Source organism: Myotis nattereri (assembly GCF_964212035.1).
Source record: "Myotis nattereri genome assembly, chromosome: 4".
NCBI classification, from domain to species: domain Eukaryota; kingdom Metazoa; phylum Chordata; class Mammalia; order Chiroptera; family Vespertilionidae; genus Myotis; species Myotis nattereri.
Genome location: NC_138079.1, coordinates 7,475,783 through 7,492,768, shown reverse-complemented (window position 1 = coordinate 7,492,768; position 16,986 = coordinate 7,475,783). Strand labels below are relative to the sequence as shown.

Here is a 16,986-nt window from a genome sequence, read left to right as displayed (position 1 = left end):
TTTAATTTTTCATACTCTGAATAAAATATTACTTTACTGTGCTTTTATCATTTTGCAACATCCTTCATTACTTTTATACTGAAGAAATTCAAAAATAACCTTGATTTTTTCTTTTTCAAGTATGCTTCTTATCAACAGTTTTCATTTGAAGGTGGTAAATTTCTTGAAAAAATATTTTGGTGAAGTTTTTTTACCCTGGAATATTTCAAAGCAATGTTTATTTTTTTTTTTATTTTAATCTACAATTTCAGTTGTATGATCCTAATTTTTAAAAACCATGTGTTTTCGTGTGAAATCAACAGTAATATGACATCAATACGTTTAAGTTAGTTTATTATTATTTGTGTAAATCTTTGCTTATGAGCTTTCTGGTTTATTCTTTGTTGCACATCTACTTTGATTTAGAACCCAAGCTATACCTGGTGTGGATCAAAGCCAATAGATTGACTCAGTTAAGGAAGTGATTTACAGGCTGTATTGACAAAGCAGTAAATGGTACTAATCTCCAGCATACAGCAGAGTTAGGGAGTAACACAAAGCTAGTGTTTTCAAAAGTTAATAATAGTAATGAGATGTCAGCAGACATTTTCTGAAGAAAATAGTCTATATTTTTTCTAACTAAGAGTATTTTTCCACTCTGAGGGGCAAACAGAAGGTGCTCAAAAAACTTGTGTGGTTTTTGTTTATTTGGGGTTTTTTTTGCTTTCTTGCATAACATACGGTCTACTTCCTACTTAACCAGGGGATCACTACGATCCCTGCTGTGTGTTCTTCTGTAATGATTTGTTCCATGAAAGATGAAAATGCAACTACTGAGACTTTCAAACGGCAAAAGCAGTAGAGGAAGGTCCTTCACCCGGAAGATCAGAGAGCCAGCAGGAGGCCGTGTAGAATGCACGCTCCCCCAAGTAGCTCTAGATAGCTGGCATCTGAAAGCAGTTCTCATTCTGCCGAATATTCTAAAACTGGAAGAGCTAAGTCTTAGATGTGGTGGTATTTAAAATACCTACCTATGAACTACTTTTGTAATTTGAGAAACTATGCTTACTAAATTCTTCCTATGGGTCAAGTGGGTGATGCTTTAAGAAATAGATAGAAATTTGAAAGGACCTTCTACTACAACCTGCAGTAGTTTAGAGAAGGACAAAAAATATTTACAGGGGGAAGGTGGAAGGATTTGAAATGGAGGAAAAGAGACATGTTGGAGAGAGAAAGAGAAGAGTTGGAGAGAAAAATGAAGGAGAGAAAAGTGGACGTAAGAAAAATGGGTCATATTTGAAGATAGATATACAATTATTCAATATATTATGTTATACTAGAGGCCCGGTGCACAAAAATTTGTGCACTCGGGGGGAAGGGGGGGGTCCCTCAGCCCGGCCTGTGCCCTCTCGCAGTCTGGGACCCCTCAGGAGATAACGACCTGCTGGCTTAGGCCTGCTCCCGGGTGGCAGAGGGCAGGCCCAATCCCTAGGTGCAGCCCCTGGTCGGGCTCAGAGCAGGGCCGATTGGGGGGTTGGGGCACCACCCCTGTCACACTCAAGGCAGGGTCGATGGGGAGGTTGCGGCACAACCCCCTGTCACGCACAGAGCAGGGCCCATCAGGGGGTTGAGGAGCTCCCCCCTGTCACTCACAGAGTAGGTCCAATAGGGGAGTTGGGGCACCGTCCCCTGTCACACACAGAGCAGGGTGGATCAGTGGGTTGGGGCGCCACCCTCTATCACCCACAGAGCAGGGCCGATCAGGGGGTTGGAGCGCCGCCACTCTCACACTCAGGGCAGGGCCGATGGGGAGGTTATGGCTCTACCCCATCACACACAGAGCAGGGCCCGGGGGGGGGGGGCGGTTGGGTTGCCGCACCCTGTCACACACAGAGCAGGGCCGATCAGGGTGTTTGGGCGCTGCCCCCTGTCATGCTGATCCCGGTGCCGGGAGGCCTCTCGGCTCTGCTGATCCCGGTACTGGGAGGCATATTACTCTTTTACTATATAGAATAGAGGCCTGGTGCATGGGTGGGTGCCAGCTGGTTTGCCCTGAAGGGTGTCCTGGATCAGGGTGGGGGTCCCCACTGGGGTGCCTGGCCAGCCTGGGTGAGGGGATGATGGCTGTTTGCAGCTGGTCACATACACTTCAGGGTGGGAGTCCCCACTGGGGTGCCTGGCCAGTCTGGGTGAGGGGCTGAGGGCTGTTTTCAGGCTGGGAGTGACTGAACTCCCAAACGCTCCTTTTTTTCTTTTTTTTTTCTTTTTTATTCTGGGCCAGCTTTAGCTTGAGGCTTGGCTCCAGCTCTTAGGCCTCCGCTCCTGAAAGTAGGTTTCTGGCCTTTGCTTACAATGTTGCAAATCTGCTGGCTGAAGTCCGGTGGTATTTGTTACAATGTTTGAAACTGCAGGCTCAGAGGCCTGCAAGGCAGGCGGGGAACGTTGGTTTCCTCCGTCACTGAAGCAAGCAAGCCTCATGTTAGGTTCAAGCTGCCTGGCTGCCGGCCGCCATCTTGGCTGGCAGTTAATTTGCATATCTCGCTGATTAGCCAATGAAAAGGGTAGCGGTCGTACGCCAATTACCATGTTTCTCTTTTATTAGTGTAGATTATATTAATACTAGTGACCGAGTGCATGGATTTGTGCACATTGAAAGGAAATTAATTAGAAGAAATATTTTAATATTGCTATTTGCCTTTTCTCTATAATAGACGTGCCAACCAAATTCCAATCGACAATGATAGATCGAAACACATGCATGCAATTGGCGCCAGCGAGAGCTTTATAAGTATCGCGCATGCATGAGTCAACTTAGCCTTTTATATAGAGAGAGTAAACTTGCTTAATTAGACCGGCTTTCTGATGTAGCTAATCTTTTTCCAGTCTAGTGAAGCACCCCAACTTGTCTTTTGGGTAATTGTCAGCAACACAGCAGTAAATATCAACATGAAGCAGATTGTTATTGTAGATCATGCAGGGAGAACAAAGGGTAAAATATTTAACTGCAGCAGTGTTGATTATATTCTGCGCAGTGAGAAAACCTTTCAAGATCCACCATTTCTTACTTCTTTTCAGTTGGGTCAAGTTTCTAAACTTTCTAAATCTTCGTTTTCCGGCTAATGAAAAGAAAATAGGATTCCACCAAGTCTCCTGTCTACCTACTCCAGGACTTCTGTGAGGATCAAATGAGATGAGGCACAAGAAAACGCTTCACAGGCATTTGGTTACAGTGTGAAATGTTTCCACCTGGCTATAAAGCAAATTGTGTTCCTGGGCTGAAGAAACTACAAGGAGGCTAGTCGTCGCTGGGGAAAGGAAGCCAGTTGTTACCTGACGTCATTACCTGGCGACCATTAGGGCTGGGCTGGGCTGTGGGCTGCATTTTGCGCCATGGGGTCTCAGCAGCGTCTGCTGCGATTCGGTGGGCTGTTGCTCCAGGGTGGTGGCGGGGCCTGTGTCCCACTTGGGGGGAACCGAGTGTTGCTTTGTGGGCACCAGGTCCACGGAGCCAGTGCGTGTCACGGCAGCTCCTGGTGGTCAGTGCACATCATAGCAACCGGTCAGAGGGTTGGACACTTAGCATATTAGACTTTTATATATATCGATTCAACCCTAATTCAATTTCTTAAAGGAATAGTAAGCATTTTCAAGTCTGCTCTACTAATGAGATTCATTTTCTTTTTCTTTCATAGATGGTTATGTCCTTAGGAGTTACTTGGTGGACAAGTAAGCTCATTTTCTTCTTCTGTTATACTTGTAAAGAATGTTATGCTTTGCTTTAAGAAAGATTCTTAACATGATAAATAACATAATCTACGGAACTACCAGAAATCAATTTAAAACAATATGCTGTACTAATGTCATACTAATGTAGTACCCATAATCCATAATAAAGTTAAGGTTTTCATAAAGTGTCACTTTAAATAGACAAGAAGCCCTTCTTGTTCACCATTATACAGTTCATAGTTTTACTGTTCATTGGAGACAGACATTGCAAACATCGGAGACAGGTCACAGCCTCGAACACTTGCATTGATACTTCTCATTTCACTTGCTGATGAATGCAGTTGGTTGAATTGAATTAATCAGGGATCAATTATTATCTACACAGTCGGTGTTAATATCACCTATTAATAGTTTATAGTTTGGCCCTTAATTGAGGACTTTTCTTTACTCAACCCAGGCGTAGCAGAGTATGAAGCTGTCTTTTTTGGAGGCATGCCAGAGAAAATAGAGCAATCAATGCTTCTTCTTTCTTATGAATAAGTGGCTGTCACTATCTGGTGGCAGTGTGCCATCAGGGGTCCCGCCACACATTGTGAGATCTGTTCCAAGTAAACCAGTGCAAGAAACGATTCCATTATCAGGGTAAACATGTCCCATCACAAAGATTTACAGAATTCAGCTTCATAAAAAAGTCAAAGAGGATTTACAGACTATATCCACAAACACCCTGGCACCAATCAGAAAGAGAGAAATCAATGTTAAGGGCTCTGTCTGCAAACTAGTATAGAATCAAAAGAAAAAGAATCCTAATACTTTGTTTTCTTCAGAGAATTAATCGCGGTGCTGGCATGGGGCTTCTCAATAGGTTTTATTATATAAAACATACAAATTTCATGGAAAGAATGTGTGCTAAATAATAGGACAGGTTCCCCAGTGATTATTAAGGGTGATTAAGAGAGAATTTAGAAAGAGGACTCTGTAAGTAATTATTGGTGTACCACCTATTGAAATGAATACTTCATAAGTTTTTTAGTGGATAATAGGAAAATCTGTCCTCTCTGCATTTGTATCAGATTTTGCATTAGCCAAAGCCGCCCTCAATCTCAGAGAAAGGATCCAAACAGAAGACATAGGAACTCAGAGCATCTGCCATGGTTGGCAGCAGTCTGAAGGGCCTGCTGCTGCTTCATGGTAAAAGCTCAAAGCTAGAACAGGAACCAAATGTGGGTCTGGTCGGCATGACAAAGTCACCTAACCTTTCTGGACTTTGAAACTGTGTCCTACATTTCAAGGCTATATTAGTATTTATGATACTTTATATTTTACTTATGTGTATATCGTTTTCTCCTCCATTAGATTATACGCTTCTTGAAATCAAAGTTTGTGTCTTCCTCGTATTTATATCTCCTGGGACATGGGAGACATTCAATCTGCATGTAGAATAGAATATTTCACAAAGGGCCCGGTAAAACCTAAAATGTGTCAAGATAGCCAGAACTAGTATTATGAATGTTGCCTATCACCATAAATATTTTTTAGATTTATATTACATAGGAATCACCATACTAACTATATCTTGGCTACTTATTTTATAACTAATATTTATGTGTTTTATAACTAATATTTTAAAATTATGAGAAATTATGCAAAAATGATGTATCTGTTTTCTATGTCAAATAATATATTCCATTCAGTATTTGAAGTTCAAGTAAAAGTATAAATCTGATATTAACAATATAATGAACTTTTTTTTATTAGAAACCCCACTGGTTCTAATACCTCATGATTTTCCAGTTTGTTTAGTTCAACAAACTCTTCTTACCCAGCTCAGCTGTATGCTAGACTCACTGCTGGGTCTAAACACAAGAAAGGCACAGGCTGTGCTCCTGAGGTGTGTTTCTGATTACTGTGTCTATCGTAAGCAGAAATAAATTGGGGAGTGTTTTTTAGAATAAAGATGATTAGATTAAGCCAAAGAAAGAAGATGCAGATGAATATGAAATTTCTTCCCACTTATAAATGCATAGCAACTTTTCATCCTTAAATGCTTTGTGTCATATAAAATTATATTATTAAATTTTTCATCTAAATATTGCTTTAATGTTAAGAAGATGTTTTTCTTAAAAATGAAATTTCTTTTCTACAATTACAGTGATGGAGAGATCTATGATGATATAGCTGATGGTAAGTTTCCCATGGCACCGACCACAGAGAACAGACAGTGAACCTATTGTCCTGTCAAATTCCAAAAATAGCTTGCTGATTTATTAGAACCTCCCAATCTGATCAGAGTTTGAACCACTTGAAAATGTTAGAAAAGGTAAATGTCCTCATATAATGGAAAAAAAAAATATTTTTGCACATACCTGGAAAGTAAGGAAGAATCTCATTTATTTTCTTTGAAAACAGAAATAGAAAAATAGTTGGTGAATTTTTTATTATACCATGAATCTTAATAAGAATTGTTTTTACTGACAAAATATATGTGTACCTGGTACCATTTCATTGCCTGTAATACTCACTAGTGTTTCCTAAGCATTATATATTCCTAAATTATGATCTAAAAAATTAATTTCAACTGACATGAAGCATAGTGTTAATCATGTTGCCTTTTAGTTCCTTTTAAACATATTCTTACTGATGTTTAATATTTCCAACCTCATTCAGAATGCCCACCACAAAATACATTTAATTCAGTGGCAAATAAAAGAAAATAATCCCGTCTCATTTTGTGAGAGAATAAATTTGTCCATAAACTTTATTGGAATTGAACACTGAGCAATGAAAGCAAACTAAATACATGGCCTTCCATGTAACTACTTTTTCTTTTTTGTTTTAATAAAAGAAGCCAGTTCTACTTTTTAAAAATTTTAAGCCAGGAGCATATGCATCACCCATATTTCCAACCTTGGAACACTCAGAGGGTATATGTTTTGTATAACCATGTTTCAATTTGCATTTTTTTTCAGGTTGCATCTATGACAATGACTAGCCCCCAGCTTTGGTCATTCTGCAGTGTTCATTTGACGCCAATATGAAGTTTGGGTTTTAATTGACATACATGATTGGTTATCATAGAAAATGAATCCACAGAACTGCTTATTATCATTTGTTGTAAATTCTGAGTATCTTTATAAAGTTTTAACATTTGGACTTGGAAAATGACCTCTCTGTTTAATCAACATCTTGGAAGACTACATCAATGAGATAAGAATCATTAAATATCCCCCATCTCTGCCTCAGCTAAAAGGATGAAGGCGCTTCTTTTAGACCATCAATAGCAACCCCCCTTCCAAAAAATAATCATTTGAGAAGAAATGACTGTGTTGTCTAAAGATATCCCAAGGAAGAAAAATAAAGAAATATTTAAAAAGGCCCCGCAAGAAGAAAACTGTTGTTTGCACCTCTGATTGTGACTATATCTTATATTCTCTATTCAAATGATCGGTCTTTAAAAAGGCTGACCTCTTGTCTCTCTTGCTGGTGGGTTAAATGTTTTTCAAAAATTATAATAGTAGCAGAACTTTTGTATAAAGTTTGCCCCTGTTTGTTAATTGTGAATATGTGTTAATTATTTGATAAGAATGTATGCATTTTGGTATGCACACCTAAGATTAAAACTGTGGAAAGATCTGAAGGTTTCTTTTTTCAGATTCCTTCACTGGCCTCATAATCCTGTGCTCTGTTTAAAGTGCTCTAAGTGGAGTAACAGTGAGGCTTACTCTAAAATTATGCAGAATGGAATTCGGAATTTGAAATTACCCTTTTATGGTGCATCTTTACTATGAAGACTTTTAAAAAAGTTTTTGTTTTTGTTTTTCAATTACCTCTATGGAGCTCTTTAAAAAACCGCATTATTGGAAAGTTGGCCAACAGAGGGAGTACAAATTAATCAATCCTAGAGTTCATATAAGGGTGTTCCTATAGGTACACCCTCTTCCCAAAGCAACCTAGAATCAGAATGCGAAGCGTTTGGGTCCCAAATGCTAAGAACACTAAACATCATGATACAAAATTCAAAACCCTGACTCCCAAGAAGATTGCTTCTGAAAAGTGACCCGCGGAATTGAAATAATTTCAAATGATTGTAAAGGACCTCGAAGCCTTCATATGGGTAAAGTAGGATTCCCATTAGATGCATTGGAATTTGAAAATAGAACATCAACGTCAACTGCTCAATTTATACATTCTGGAAGTGTGAGGCCCCCAAATGAGAAGCTGCTGATCTCAAAGATCCCCCCAATTATGAAATATTTTTTATGTCTACCTTTTGATAGGGAAACGAGTCTAAGCTCACATGATGAACTTAATACCAGGGCCAGAATGTTTTCTGTTTGTTAAATTTGGTAACCAATATACATAATACACTGACAGTATATTTCCAGCGTTTTGGGTTTTTTTTTCTGATTGAGAACAGTATAAATTCCATAGAGTATCAGTTTTTTGTTTTGTTGGTTTTTTTTTAATTCCAAATTAGATCGAGGGAATATTTTAGAGTTTTGGTTTAAAAACCAAGAAATAGGCTCACACACCTAGGAAAGATTTGTGTAATAGGTTATCATCTTAATATAAAATAAATATTGGAAGTATGAATTTTAATGTACTAAATATTACTTCTGTTATAGTTTTATGTTTGGGATTTGGTCAAGTAAGAAGAGCAACAAATGAATAATACCTTCAGCAGAAAAGTTTGCCTCGGACTTCATCAAGAAATCTAAGCCATCTGCCTTTCTCTCCCGTAACTTCATGCCCCATCTGCAAGAGTCTTTCTCTAAGCCCGTCGTCACCTCTTCTTGCTTCAGCCTCAGAGGGTGGCCAAACTTCCTTCAGTGCTTCTGATACTTTGCCTCCGATTTTGTGGTAGAAATTGAGATAACCAAGTGCAGTTTCCTTCAACTTCCAACAACATTCAACCTTAGCCCCATGTCCAAACACTGGCTTAGAGAATTAGACGTTGCTTCTCAGATTGATAGCCACAAGCCATTTCTTCCTCTTGCCTACTCCCATGTTTTCTTCCTCCCCAATTAATTCATTCTCTCTCTCTCTCTCTCTCTCTCTCTCTCTCTCTCTCTCTCTCTCTCTCTCTCTCTTTCTCTTTCTCTCCCGCCCCCTCTCTATCCATATTTTCTTCCCTCCTTTTCTTTATTTTAACTTCTCCCATTGTACAGATTCCCTCCTCTAGGCTTACAAATACACTGAAGTCTTTTCCATTCCAAAAACAGCAGGAAACCTTGCCTTGAATCCCAAACATATCTCCCACTACAGCCCATTTCTATCTTCCTTTCTCATCCCATTGTCTTAAAATTGTAAGGTCACGTGGCAGCCAGGAGAATGTGCCTCACAGACCCGCAACCATAGGGAGCTTCATTGACCGGAGACCCCAGCTTCTGCACTCTGAAATCCATCACCACAGCTGGGCCAACACCACGCCTCCCACAGAGGGCTCCTGTGTAACCAATGGCTGGGCCTGGCTGGCCTGATCCTGAAAGATACAGAGCCCTCCGTAGTGACTTGGGTTGCAGACCACCCATCAGCCTTGCTAAAGCTTCTTTACATAGCAGAGCACTCAGAGATGCTTCTACCCAGCCATCCCTCCCTTCACTGGGGTCAGACTGGCATTGTTCTCTGGTGGTTCCTCCAGCCTTTCCCAGCTTCCTCCCCATTTCCTCTCACACGTGTACTTTCCTCAGAAAAACAAAAGTATTGCATTTTCACCTCATCTTGGTATCTGCTTTCCAGAGGATCTGAACTGGACACAGTACAGCTGAAGAGTTTGTTTGTAAAAATACACATCTTCCTCCGCAGATCAGCTGAATCAAACTCTCTAGGGAAGGAATTTTTTAAATCAATTTTTAATTAACTCTAATATGAATTGAGTGCTTAGCCACTAAACATCTTCAGCCAACCAGATGTGGACCTTGGGAGTAAATGCTACCACTCAGAGTTATCTGCCTTCAGGCCAAAATGACCTGCCTTTTGACCCCCACCTCCCTTATCACCATATATGGCCACCCGGGAAGAGCATGACCTTGTGCCAGATGAATGAAGCTGAGACAGACCCTGAAGGAGAAGAGAGCTGTGGTCTGCAGACCACACGCCCCTCAGCAGGGGATCCAGCTGCATCCAGCAACTCCCCCTTCCGTTAGAAGGGGTCTGACAGTCCATGTCCACAAATGAATGGGGAGGTCACAAAATTGAGACCAACATTATGGACACCTTTTTCTAAAAAATTTTACCATACAAATTAGAAACATGGTATGTGACACCCAGATGGGGAAATAAAAAAGGTCTTTTTTTATTTTGTTTTGAGGAATGGTTTGTCTTCTAAGACAGAAAAGACTTGAGCCCCATCCTAAGTTAATGAGAAGGATCTAGTTGAGAGGGGAAGCTGAAAACATAAGAGAGATGCGGTATAATCAAAGATCTAAATTTCTTGCAAAAGATAGGTTTATAATTTTTCTCTCTTTATACATCTGTAAAAAGCTAAGCATTGTATTGGACATACCATATGGACTCAAATATTACCACTTATTATTATGATGATTAATTTTGAAATCCTTTCTGATGCTGCCTATATTGTCACAAATGTGCCACATATTTAAGGGCTCATTTTCATGACTGGTACATCATTTCTCCTCCTCCTGCTTCAGATGACCAGCTAAGGTATGTAACCTTAAAGTCTGACCTTCGCCAAGACTCAGGATCTTCATTTATAAGGTATGAAAGTACCTCCTTTGCAGGGTTGTGTGTACTTCAGCATTGAGTGCAGTGTCTGACACACATTAACTATTATCATCACCCTGCTTGCTATTTGCTATTCCGCACTTTGAACATGTCCATGTGATGGAATCCTATTAAGATGAACATTACTTTAATGGCGGTAAACTTGCTCTAAGTCCCAATTATTCACCAACTGATATTTGAGAGTAATACAGAAACACTTAATATTAAACACAATAAAAATTTAAAAATAATGAATAAATGCAATGTTTGTGCCTTGTCCAGTTTCTACATTTGAGTATTAGGTTCCTGTGTAGCACATCAATTTTTATTTGGCATTTCTTGCAACTATACTGTAAGGAGATAGTTGTCAAATAGATATACATGTAGATGTAGATATATGGAGAGAGATGCACCAGGCCAAGGTATATTTTGTTTACATATTAAACACATGGTAATATTTTTCTTGAAGAATTTGGTCTTCTATTTTTTTCTTGCTCACTGGTAGAGAAATGATTCTTTCCCACAAGAAACATCACAATGCCAACATGATAATAAATGATAAATGGCAAATGATATATAGCTTTGGTATGGGCATAATAGAGAATGGTGGAGACTGTGACAAACAGAATATAAGTTCTCTGCACAGGAGTGAGAGCTAATTCAGCTAGCCATCTTCTGGCCCTCCACATCCCCCCTCTCCAACCTCTCCATTCTGCTCTAGGCCCCCCAAGACTAACCTTTATGGACTGCCTCAAGAGGCTCCCTTGACTTATAAATTCCAGTTTCATTTGGCCAATGAGGAGCACTAGCAAGTCATCAGAGGGACAGGAGAGTGAGTTTTAGATATTTATTCCTCTGGCTTCCTCCTTGAGGTACCATCATGAGCTGGCTGTGTCCTTCACCCAAGGTCACAGCTCTGTCAGATAGGCTTCTCCACTTGCTGACTCTGGGTTCCAGATCTACTCCTTCCTGTTCCTTCTGGATTTGCAACCACTCCCTGACATCACCAGTTCCAGGAGCGTCCACAGACTGCTCCTGACTGTGTGGTTTCCCTATTCACCCTACATACATTTGCAAACAGTTCTCAAATTTTCCAACTTGAGTGTGCCATTTGTTTCCCATCCGGGATCTACTGATACTATGACTCAACTGTGATGATTGTGGGTCCAGTATTTATAGACTCTTCAATTTTTCAAAAGAAGCTGATTATCAAGGTATATATGCAATTCCTACTTTTCTTTAAACAGTTGATTTAATTTTTCTTAAATATACTATTCAGACCAAGCAAATTATTCCTCTAGGCCTGATTTGACCCATGTGGTAAGTCTACAACACCTGCCATTTTTAATGAGAAATAAATCAGATCAAGCACAGCTACTCTCTAGCTATCCAACTCACCAATAATGAGGAGTCTTTTTGTGTGGGTGATGGACAAAATTTATTTAATGTTTCTGACAGCCAGATTCTATTTCAGTTGGTAGCAGCAAATGAGACTGAAAGATCTAATAGGAATCCTATCTAATAAAGAGGAAATATGCGAATTGACCCTCACGCCATCACAAAGATGGTGGCACCCACAGTCAATAGGGAGGGAATATACTAATTGACTTCCCTGCCCTCAAAGATGGCAGCACCCACAGCCACAAGATGGGGGCGCTCAGTCCCCTCAGCCATGCAGGCAAGACTGGGCCCACCCCCAGGCAGGCCCAGCTGCTCCGTGCACCTGCCTCCAGAGTCCCCCAGTCCCCTCAGCCCCCGAGCCACCCAGGGCCGCCTGAGGCTCAGGTAACCAGGGCTGGCTGAGGCTTGTGCTGTCGGCAGTGGCAGCAGCAGAGGTGTGATGGGACGTCACCTTCCCCTCATCGCCAGGTCGCCTCCCACTCCTGAGGGCTCCCAGACTGTGAGAGGGGGCAGGCCAGGCTGAGGGACGCCCCCTCCAGGGCATGAATTTTCATGCACTGGGCCTCTAGTACAATCATAAAAACTAATGCTGCTGCACACAAATTCCTCAGCATCTGGATATGTTGCAAATGCCATGGCCTGCAAGCCAGCAGAACTTTAAAGACAAATTGTGGTCTGGCACTTTCCCAATAGCTAATATAGGCTGTTTGTGGCCAGGTTCTTATTAGCAAAGGAGAGCTAATACCTAAGGCCACCAATGAACGTCAGCTCTCTTGTCTCAGTTCTTGGAAAAAGATTGTTGAAATATTGCAATATTTTTCAAAAACTTTAAGTTGATGAAGAGTTTTATGCAAGCATGTAAACGATCTCTTTCCCTTCAAATTCATGAACTAAGACATGCCAGCAGATACCAAAGCTTAACTCCATCGCGTTTCTAGCAGCAGCACTGAAGTGTTCAAATTATGATGAGATTTGGGTTTTGTGCTTTAGCTAAATGATATGCTTGTCAGAGCTTCACCCTAAATGGTAGAAGCTATGTTAAGAAAAGCACTGAAATGCTGTTGCCACCCACATGCCTCAGGGGACCAGGGTTGTCGTTTGGTTTCTCTTCTTTAATACATACACACCTCGAAGAGGTCCACCACGCGATGATGGTTAGTAACCTCCGAGAACTAAATGAATGTACAGGACTAGAAACCAAAACCACAAAGTATTCAAGGACACGTGAAGGTTTTGACACATTCTTCCAGAAGAGAAGCAACACAAACATCTCCTCTTCCTTGGACAGCTGTAGAAGCAGATGGACTAGGCAGGTTTCTTAGGGTGGGTTCCCTAGAAGTAGAGCTTGAGACTGGCATTTCTGTGTGAGGGATTTGTTGAGGGGCTCACCCAGGAGAAACCTGTAAGGAGTGAGGAAGCAGGATAGCTCAGGGGAAGGAGTTGGGTAAGGATGTGGGTCCAGCTGCAGCCCAGCCTCAGCCTGATCCCAGAAGGAAACACAGAAGCAGCAATGGCTTCGCTGGGTCATGGCACACTGAGGCAAGGGGGCTGGGCTGCACCTCCGAGGCCGTCATTGCTGCCAGAGGCTTCCTCCTCCTCCAACCTCAATCTCCTATGTGAGACATCTCTGAGCATCATTGCTCCTTTGGTCTGAGGACAATTCTCTGCAATAAGGTTCAGCTGTGCGCTCTAGCAGCCAGTTCCTACAGCACCTGAGGAATGGGTGCATTGGCCAGTCACTTGACAGGGGTAGATCGGAAAGTAAATTGTCTGCAGAAATAATGGTTCTCATGGTAAACAGGAAGAGACATAAAATTGTATGAACCAAATCCTAAAGCTGGCCCTCTTCACATCATAAGTAGAGAGTGTGCACTCTAAAATAATGATAAAAAGCATAGTACAGTCCATACACAGACCAGTAAGTCATTTATTATCATTATAAAGTACTAGGTACTATGCATAATTGTGTGTGGTATACTTTTATAGCACAGACAGTGCAGTATGTTTATGTACACCGCCATCACTGCGCCCACATGCGTAATGTCTTGTACTACAATGTTACAAGGGCTACCACATCCATAGGAATAAGAATTTCTCAGCTCTATTATAATCTTAGGGGACTACCGTCATATATGCTGTCTGTCATTGACTGAAATGTCATTAAGCAGTGTGCGAATGCATTTCTTCAATGTTTCTCTCTGTCCTAATCTCTCTCTCTCTACTTTTCTTGGGACTCTAAGTACAGATATTTTAGATTGTTTGATTTTTTCTTTTAACATGGGTCACTAAGGCTCCCCCTCCCCACCCCCAGTCTTTTTCTTCTCATATTTTTTCTATTGGTCTATCTTCAAATTCACTAATCCTTTTTCTTTTTTAGTGTCCCATATGTTATCTTCTAATGGATTCTTACATTTTGATTTTGATGTTGTATTTTTCATTTCTAGACTTTTCACTTGATTCTTTTCTTACAGCATACATTCCTCTATTCAGAGCCCCCATCTGTTCACTCATTATGTCACACTTTCTTTTTAAATCTTCAACTATATTTGTAAAATTCTGTTAATTCCAAAATCTGTGTTATCTCTGGGTCTGTTTTATTGACTATTTTTTTCTCATGCCATACATCATATTTTCCTGATTTTTCACATGTAATATTATTGTATTATATGTTGGACATTATAAATATGTTTGAGAGTTGGAATATTGTTGCTTTCTTTATAATGAGTTTTGTAGGATTCTCCCCCTATTCGTTGGTTACTTTATTTGCAGATCAAACTGACCCCGTTGAGACTTGGTTTTAGTTTTGTTGGATGTGTCTATAGGGACCTTTATTTTAGGGGTAGTGCAGCTCTTCCCCTAAATTATTATCTTTACAGGGTCTCCAGCAACACTCTTCCTAAATAATCGCCTTTGGGAGGTCTTAACTGAATGCTCAGAGTGTTCACCACAGTTTCTGTACTTGTTGGTTGGAACTCTAATTAATGACTCTTAGCAATCTGCAACTTCTGGACTCTCTATTCAGTTCACATTTCCCAGGAGCTGTTCTCTGCTGGGCCTCACAGTCTCATCCTGTCGTTATGCAGCTTAAAACTCAGCTAAATAATCAAGAGGATTCAAGAACAGATTTCTGGAGCTGAGCTGCTGCTCTGTCACTACCTCCTCTCTAATATTTTCAAATGTCCCATGCCTCCTATCTCTGATCTTCAAGCTCCCCCCCCGCCCTTCGCTTTCACCCCCCCGCCATTCACCCAGTGAGATTGGTGTCATCTGTTTGATTTCCAGAGCTTGTGTTCATTTTGAAAGATATCCTCAGGAAAAAGCCGGAGAGAATGTGGCGTTCACCTTGCTTGTTTCTTTTCTCTCCAGGTCATAGTGCCGTACCATCTATTGTCCAAAACCTAAACACGGTTGTTCTTATATTTTGTATAGATTAATAGTTGTCGATTGTGAGAAATCAAATCCAACACCTATTTTCCAACATGAATGAAAACAGAAATTCTTCATTTAAAAAATAATTTCATACTCAGCTCTTTTATATTCTGTTTATATTCATCAATATCTGAAGTTCATGAGATATAATTTTATTTATTTCTTATATTATTCATGATGACTTTTTCCTCTGAGCTGATGATGTTTGAACAGGAGCTGTTATTTGCTTCATCTTCATTGGTGAGGGGTAGGACTTCCCTCCAGAAAGGATTTGTAGTTGCTACCACTAGGCGCCAGGGGGCGCTACCAACCTGGGTCCCCTTTGGTCCATTTCTCGGACCCGGGCCTCATGCAGAAGTCTCCCCTTATGCTTTTCTACCTCCTGGTCCTGGCCGAGTCTTCAGATCTCCCGTGTGCTGCTGGCACTTGTCCTCTAGACAGCTCTGCTCTTCCCGTCTTCCATGTGCTCGCTGTCCCTTAACTTTCAGTGACTTCTTCTTTGTTTTATGTTTTTTGATGGAGGCGTTTGGGATGTTTCTAACCAAAAAAAAGAAAAGAAGAAAAGAAAAATGTATTATATACATGGACAGTAGAGCTGTCATTTGGTCAGTACTTAAATTGTCATGCATCATACAAGGTAATCTGAGGGAAGATTGGGAATTCTGTCGTTCAGAGGCGCTCATAACACTCTGTCAGGAATCTTCCCTCTTGGGCACGGGGCCAATTATCATGCCCAGGAAAGTGGGTTTAAGGAGTGTGTTTTATAGCCTCCTTCTCAAAACGGACTCATGGATTAAAAAGGACCTTGCGATAACACTGCATGTATGTAAAATAATGGAAGCACAAGCATAACGTCTTCTAATGTGAAAGATCACATGCTTCTACCTCTGCTATTAGCACTTTATCAAAATCATGGCACACAAAAAAAGCCACAATAATTTAATCAGACGTACCAATGTCAGCCAAATTTTTAAAAATTGTTCTTTGAGAGGCTGGCTAATGATAATATAAAGCTCTCTGATTAGCAAAATATTTAAAAATAAGCATTCAGAATGGGAAGATAATTTTCTATATCTTTTTTCAGTGATGTTAAAAGTCATGCATATTGAATCCATTACTTTGCAAAAGGAGAGACTTCTTTTTGGTAACAAACAAAAGGTACATATCAGGGGGCAATATAGTGGCATTTCTCGCGATGCTAAAAATGGCTGGGGAAAAAACAAAGAAAACAATTTGTTGACAAAACTAAGATGCAGTCCCATTTGTCAACTAAGATGGAAACAGGAAAAGAAAAAAAATAAGCTGAAGGTTTGAAGAAAAAGGTATTTGAACAAATAGGTATTATAGAAGCTTTTCTGTACAGTTAGGTGGAAAATAGAAGCTTCTACACTTGTCTCAGCTTACAGTGTTTGCTAAATTCTGTGCAGTAATGAAATACACAAATAACTACTTTTCTTCTGTGCCGCCAAAGTAAATATGTACCAAGGAATGTGCAGTTACCAGTAAACAGCTTCTTAAATAAAATTAATGTTTTATGAAAAATCGATGAAGCAGTTGCTATAAATGAAATTTAAGAATTAGGGGGATTCACAGAAGAACGGACATAGTGCCACATGTGATAGTTTTACACAATAAATGCCTTTAAAATACAGTTTAATTTTCACACACGCTGAAAAGAGAAGGGGAGTGACTCCGGAAATCTTTCATACTGTGTAAATGTTTGATATT

At 40.4% G+C, this 16,986-nt stretch overlaps 1 protein-coding gene across 1 annotated transcript in view; it reads left to right on the top strand.

The window, feature by feature from the left end:
• Nucleotides 1–7,374, top strand: part of FYB1 (FYN binding protein 1) — a 142,079-nt gene extending 134,705 nt beyond the window's left edge. The window contains exons 17-19 of the mRNA XM_081089104.1: nucleotides 3,672–3,705; nucleotides 5,858–5,889; nucleotides 6,675–7,374. Of these exons, the coding sequence (XP_080945230.1) occupies nucleotides 3,672–3,705; nucleotides 5,858–5,889; nucleotides 6,675–6,697 (89 nt within the window). The 3' untranslated portion in view covers nucleotides 6,698–7,374. The remainder of the gene's footprint in view (nucleotides 1–3,671; nucleotides 3,706–5,857; nucleotides 5,890–6,674) is intronic.
• Nucleotides 7,375–16,986: the final 9,612 nt, after the last annotated feature.